The 6,649-nt window shown below is 38.5% G+C and overlaps 2 protein-coding genes across 4 annotated transcripts in view; one reads left to right on the top strand and one right to left on the bottom strand.

The window, feature by feature from the left end:
• Positions 1–6,649, bottom strand: part of G2E3 (G2/M-phase specific E3 ubiquitin protein ligase) — an 82,244-nt gene that overhangs the window by 35,890 nt on the left and 39,705 nt on the right. For both annotated transcript variants that reach the window (XM_045287955.1, XM_045287954.1), the window contains one exon: positions 733–830. Coding sequence is in view for 1 of the 2 variants with exons in the window: in XM_045287954.1 (XP_045143889.1) it covers positions 733–830 (98 nt within the window). In the remaining variant the exon portion in view is untranslated. The remainder of the gene's footprint in view (positions 1–732; positions 831–6,649) is intronic.
• On the top strand, positions 5,550–5,967 carry LOC101649555 (60S acidic ribosomal protein P1-like). 2 transcript variants are annotated; one of them, XM_004698516.2, is made up of 2 exons: positions 5,550–5,687; positions 5,769–5,967. In XM_004698516.2, the coding sequence occupies exons 1-2, from the start codon at positions 5,617–5,619 to the stop codon at positions 5,965–5,967; spliced, it is 270 nt and encodes an 89-aa protein (XP_004698573.1). In that variant the 5' UTR covers positions 5,550–5,616. The 2 variants fall into 2 exon arrangements, with proteins under 2 accessions (XP_004698573.1, XP_004698572.1); XM_004698515.2 differs by having other exon boundaries at positions 5,550–5,967.

The following is a 6,649-nucleotide window of genomic DNA, read 5'->3' on the forward strand; positions in this document are numbered from 1 at the left end:
GCCAGTCATGGCATCAGAAGACTGCACCCTTGCAGAGATCTCAATTACAACAGAAATACACAGTGAAGCCGATCCCAAATTTCAAAAACTATGTGAAATTAAAAAAAAAAATTTCAAATTGATATTTTTAAGGATGATTTGTTAAGTAGCAATACCTAACTATTGTAGGTGCCAAGAAATATTGCCTGTGTGAATGTAACCTTGGCACCAACATCTTGAGGCGCAAATTCAATGAGAAGATGGCAGAAGGGCCAATGGAAGAAGGGCAAACAAATGAGGGGCTGATTCTCAATGTGAAATCACCCTTTTCCTTTCTTTTGAGTGGCCCATAAATAAACCTGTTTCTCTTTCCACAAATTATATATTACTAAGGCTTGAATTTTTCTTTTCTGTTTCTCTGTGAAATAAAATCCTTCGACTCTCAACTTTCAAACAAGTCTTTTCTGAGATTTATCACTAGCAATAAGGGAAACAAAAAAGTGCCAAAAATACAACTCTTTCTATATCTACTTTCTTTTTCTTCCTTTTCACTTACACATTGAACAGTTATACAAAAACAAACAGCTAACATGAAGTATGTTCTGAGTAACTACAGAATTTTAGAATTTGATTTTGAAATATCTCATTTTTCCCATGTCCAGAGAAGTTCAATGACTTATACAATTTCCAAAAGTCCGTGTTTCTTTTAAGAGACTAGCAAGGTTCTCAAACTTGTTTATACGTTATACTCACCAAACAATAGTAATGTACAGTGAGATTCCATTTCTCGTTAGTTTTCTTTTCTCCATATTCATTGGGACAGTCATCATTTTTCCGGCAGAAAACACAAGCTAACAGTAAAAAAGTTAAGCATACAAAAGATAAATTCCAAAAATCATAAAGAACTGGCCCTTCTCTCAATTTATCTAGAATTTCTTTCAGAGAGCAATTTGTATTTGTATTATTACTTCTGTCACTAACTTAATAGCTCTAATACCTTTATGTCTAAAACATTAGCATGATCTTACATTTTTTCATCAATCTGGAATGAAAATCTAGTATATAAAAGAAATAAAATGACATATCACACTTGGTAAATCTGCTGCATAAGACCTCTTTTAAATCATCAAAGAGCAAGGATGTCACTTTAACAACTACGGTGTGCCTGACTCAAGCGATGGTATTTTCAATTGCCTCATAAGCCTGTGAAAGTTGGGCAGTGGATAAGGAATACTGAAGAAGAATCAATACATTTGAATTATGGTGCTGGAGAATAATGAACATACTGTAGATGGCCAGAAGAACAAACAGATCAGTCTTGGAAGTAGTACGGCCAGAATGCTCCTTAGAAGCAAGGATGGTGAGACTTCATCTCACATACTTTATTTAGACACTCTCAGAAAAGACCAGCCCCTGGAGAAGGACATCAAACTTGATAAAGAGGAAGGGCAGTGAAAAAGAGGAAGACTTCTGACGAGATTGACCGACACAGTAGCTGTCCTTCATTCTATAATATGTAATGTCATCACGGGTTAGAACTGACTAAACACCACTTAACAACCCCAACAATAAGATTATATACTCAAATGAGCAACTTACGGTATGAGGTTCCTGAAAATGGCATAGTAGGAAATCCCAAAATCGGATAAGGATACCACCAATAAAATAACAATTAAGTTGCAAAATTGTTAGAATCAACTTTTTCAGGATTCTTAAAAAACTTAGAACCTGCTTTGTGAAGAAAAAAAGCTGCTAAGTTTTAGTAAAAAAGAGATGTGACATTTTTAACTTATCTGCCCACCTCCATGTATTCCTTAATTTGATTCAAGTCATAGCAACTCATTTTCCAGGTGTGCTTGCTAATACAAGAGGAAGCAATAAGAACCTTGTTCTCAAAGAATTGCTTGTATGACCTTGTGCTGATCTGCATGGTGGCTCCCTTAGGGGATCGAATTGGAGGCTTGTCTATATTTCACTTGTGGCAGAATCTTTTTTTCAAGTGTGGAGCAGAAGAACCATTTTAAGACAAACTTCTGTATTAACTGCAACTGCTTGGGATAAGGAAAGCAGGCAAAGCGAGTAGCAAGGAGCCAAAGAGCCCACACTTTAAGGAGGAGTTCGGAGAAGGTGACACAGGGAGAAACAAGTGCATTGGCACATGCCCAGGTCAGGAGGACTGCTCACAAAATACCACCCAAAGCTTATGCCTCTGACGGACCTTTAAGGCTTGTGTAAGCACAAAGTGAATGCTAAAGTCATGCTTAACTATTGTACTTCAAGTAATACCCTAACAGAAAAAGCAATGCAGAAAGACCAGGGCAGATGCTTTATTTGGTTGTGCTTATTTGTATGTTTCCTTGGTGTAATACATTTTAAAAATGAACAAAACATTAACAACTAAGCTAACAGAATACTGACTTCAAAAGTCATGCATCATGACTTATGATAATTACAGTTTAGAATAATCACCAAGGAAATACATAACTATAACCCACAACAACAAATCTTAAAGAAAACCCCCCCTGATATTTAGAGTTGTCATATTATTATAGTTAAAATGTCCAGTTTTCAACCAAAAATTGGAAAGCATGCAAGGCAATAAAGTATGCTCACTGGGGGTGGGGGTGTGTAGTAAAAAGAAATTATCTCTAAGGAAACTTGATTATAATTATTAGATAAAAATATGCTCAAAGAACTAATTAAAACAAGCCAGGGGAATGGTGTCTTAACTAATAGAGAATGGCAATTAAGAGAGAGAAATTATAAAAGAAACCAAGCAAATTTTGAAGCTGAAAATTACAATAACAATGGTAAAGTAAAATGATTGGTATGGCTCTTCTAGCCATAGTGGTTAGTGGAAGACTACTCAACCTACAAAAAAGTAAAGCTGAATACCTTTGAGCAAGAGGCTGGCTTGCCGAGTTGGGGGTGGGGGGTGGGGAGCTTCTATGGATGTTTATAAAAAAGAAGTACAGGAATCATACTGACTAAATAGGTGGTTCCATATCATCAGCCAAAACCAGAACAGGGACCACATGCAAGTGCAGGCTGAAACTGAAGAAAATTAAAACAAGTCCACAGGAGACAAAATAAGACTCAAGTATAATCTATGTAAATGTAAAGAATATTTCAAGAACAGATTAGATGCACTGAACACTACTGAGAATTCCTGATGAACTGTGGGATGACATCAACAACATTACATATGAAAAAAGCAAGTGGTCATTAAAAAGATAAGAAAGAAAAGAACAATGTAGATGTCAGAAGAGACTATGTCATCCATGCCAACAGGCACTTCTCCCTTTCTCCTTCTCAATCTTGCTCTCTTGGCCTCTCTACTGTGCTCTACTGGTGCAAATATTATACAGCTTTTCTGTTGTTGCCAGGTGACATTAAGTTGTTTCTGAATCATAGTGACCCTATTGTGTAACAGGCCAAAATATTGCTTCATCCTGTGCCATGCTTAAACTTGTTTTGTTTGAGCCCATTGAAGGTTGCAATTTTTGAACTTCATCGGTAAGCACTTCAAGTCTTCATTGCTTTCAATAAGCAAGGTTTTGTCCTCTAATTATCAAAGGTTGTTAATGAGCCATCCTCAAATCCTGATGTCAAGTTACTATCCATATAGTACAGACTCTCAGATTACTTGCTCAGCATACCGACTGAATAAGTATTGAGAGAGAATACAATCCTGATGCATACCTTTGCTTATTTTAAACCACAGCATATTCCCTTGTTCTGTTCAAATGACTGTCTCTTGAATTCTTATTCAAGTGTGGAATTCCATAGTTCATGATTCACACAGATAAATGCCTTTAGATAGCCAATAACACACAAATAAACATCTTTCTGGTATTTTCTGCTTTCAAGAAAGGTTTATGTGATATCAGCAATATCACTTGCTCCATATTCTCTTCAGAGTCTCAGATGAATTTCTGGCTGCTCCCTGTCAATTTCTGCTGCAACCCTTTTGGAATTGTATCAGCAATATTTTGCTTGCATGTGATAGTAATGATTTTGTTTAGTAATTTCCACATTCTGTTGAGTCTCCCTTAAGGGGGGGTGGTGGACATGCTAATGGATCTCTTCCAGTCTGTTGGTCAGGCAGCCGTGCTTTAAATTTCTTGTCATACATAGACTAGTCAGGACTTCCAGTGATGGATGCATCAGCTTGTTGAAACTTTTTTTTTTTCCAGGCTCTACCTACCTCCTCCTCCCAGCCCTACCTCTTGTTGAAACATTTTCATTGGTATGCTGTCAATTTTTAGACTCCTTGAATATTGCAACCCCAGACTTGTCCTATGGGCAAAAATGATTATATCTTTAATGTTTTATGATCCTGATTTGATGTAATGTAATCTGTTCATTTCTCTAATTAGCCCCCATAATTTTGTGAATGTTGTCTTAGAACTCTCTGTACGCAGAGCAGCAAGTTATCCAAAGCAGTCAAGACGTGAAGTGCTGTGAAAGGGGTGGTTAATGTCAGAATAGAATAAAAAAGGTTGAGGATGAAGGCATGTGTGACCTCTACTATGTGGCAGTCAGCCTTGAGCTGGGTGTGCAGTTGGATCCTCCCTACTGAAGCTGGAAGAGATCAGAAGTGGGCCCCATTCCATTTCCTCAATAACCATAACCATGTCTCCACTCTTATGACTCAGCGACCATCTCTGGATACATATTCAGAAGATCTAAAAACAGGTGTTCACATAAAAACTCAAACAAACATGTTTACAGGAGCAGTATTCACAGTAGTCAAAAGAAAAAAAACCTCAAATATCCATCAACTGGTAACTGCATGAACAAAATGTGCTCTAGCAATACAAAAGAATGTTAAATAGCTGTAAAAAGGAATAAAGAACAAATAAATGCAATGACACAAATGAACTTTCAAAGTATTATGCTAAGACACAAAGGATAAAAGATTGTGCAATTCCACTTATATGAAATATGCAAAACCAGGCAAACTCATGGAGATGTGAAGCAGATTAGTGGTGGCCTTGAGCTTGGAAGTAGAGCAGTGGTTCTCAACCTGTGGGTCACCACCCCTTTGGGGATACAATGACCCTTTCACAGGGAACTAGCAAAATTAAAGGTATGAAGTAGCAACGGAAATAATTTTATGGTAGGGGGGTTACCATAACATGAGGAACTGTATTCAAGGGTTGTGGCATTAGTAAGGTTAAGAACCACTGAAGTAGAGTGAATAGGAAGGATTGCCTAATGTGTATGGTATTACCTTTCAGGGTTACGAAAATATTTTGGAACTCAATAGTGATGATGGTTGCACAGTAACTATACCAGGGAGCTTCAAAACGTTTTTTGTGTGAGTTCCATTACCTTTTAATTCAATTTTTGCCATTAACATTTTTTAGTAGTCCCTCATACTACCTCCCACTAAAATTTCTTCAGTTAAGATAATAAACTTTATATATGTGCATTTTACATCACAATATTTTTAAAAAGCAACTAGCATAGTCAGTGAGAGCTGAGTTAAAAATTTAACTCCAGCTCTTTCCTCAGCTGCCGTTAAGGTGCTCGGTCCTTCCGAGGAAGCTAAGGCCGCGCTGGGGTGAGCCCCTCACTTCATCCGACGACTAGCACCGCCCCCGGCAGCCGCCAGCCCAGGACTCCCGCGCCATGGCCTCTGTCTCCGAGCTCGCCTGCATCTACTCGGCCCTCCTCCTGCACGACGACGAAAACGAGGTGACCCTCATGGAGGACAAGATCAACGCCCTTATTAAGGCCGCCGGCGTCAACGTGGAGCCCTTCTGGCCCGGCCTGTTCGCCAAGGGCCTGGCCAAGGTCAACATTGGGAGCCGCATCTGTAATGCAGGGGCTGGTGGCCCTGCCCCAGCTGCTGGTGCCACACCAGCCGGAGGACCTGCACCGTCCACCGCTGCTGCCCCAGCTGAGGAGAAGAAAGTGGAAGCCAAGAACGAAGAGTCTGAAGAATCCGATGATGACGTGGGCTTTGGCCTTTTTGACTAAGCCCTGTTTTGTAATATGCTCAATAAACCAAACTGAACTCTAAAATAAACTAAATAAATAAATAAATAAATAAACTCAACTCCAAATGCTAGTTGTAGAACCTTAAAATGGATCATATAATTGTTTTATGCCATTGTTTATGTTAAAAACAAGGATAACAGCAGTAACTATCTCACTCTCTGCTGTAATGACTAAATGAGAGTATGTGTGTGTGTGTGTGTGTGTGTGTGTGTGTGTGTGTGTATATATCAGAGTGTAACTTGTTGAACTGAAGAAATGTTTTTAATTATAGCTACTTGTAAGTTGTTTTATCTAACATAAAAAAAAATTCCGGTAATATTCTAAAGAAACAAGTAGAAATCCACGAGTTGCAAAGGGAAAAAAAACGGAGGACCTCAAAGTATGCAGCAATTTCATACGAGTGGGAAGGAGTTTGAATCTTTAACTTAATGGAGCAGAGGGCTCCCCTTCTGTCCCATCTCCTACAACAAACACATATTGGGCTGTGACATAAGCAAGTAGTAACGTAAGATTTTAGGTTTTACCTATTACAGTTAGTGCTGCTTACCTTGGTTGCCCTGGTGCCACTATATAGTGATCATTGGACTGTTAGGCACTTAGAAGTTACTGTATTTGTTAACAGATTACTCACAGGATGGTTGCCAGAAATGGATAGAGTATG

Source organism: Echinops telfairi, unplaced genomic scaffold, assembly GCF_000313985.2.
Source record: "Echinops telfairi isolate 266 unplaced genomic scaffold, ASM31398v2 ScPeMD7_18;HRSCAF=68, whole genome shotgun sequence".
Lineage (NCBI taxonomy): Eukaryota > Metazoa > Chordata > Mammalia > Afrosoricida > Tenrecidae > Echinops > Echinops telfairi.

Excerpts from the sequence above, each read along its gene's own strand:
- LOC101649555 (XM_004698515.2), top strand. The coding sequence starts at position 5,617 with ATGGCCTCTGTCTCCGAGCTCGCCTGCATCTACTCGGCCCTCCTCCTG.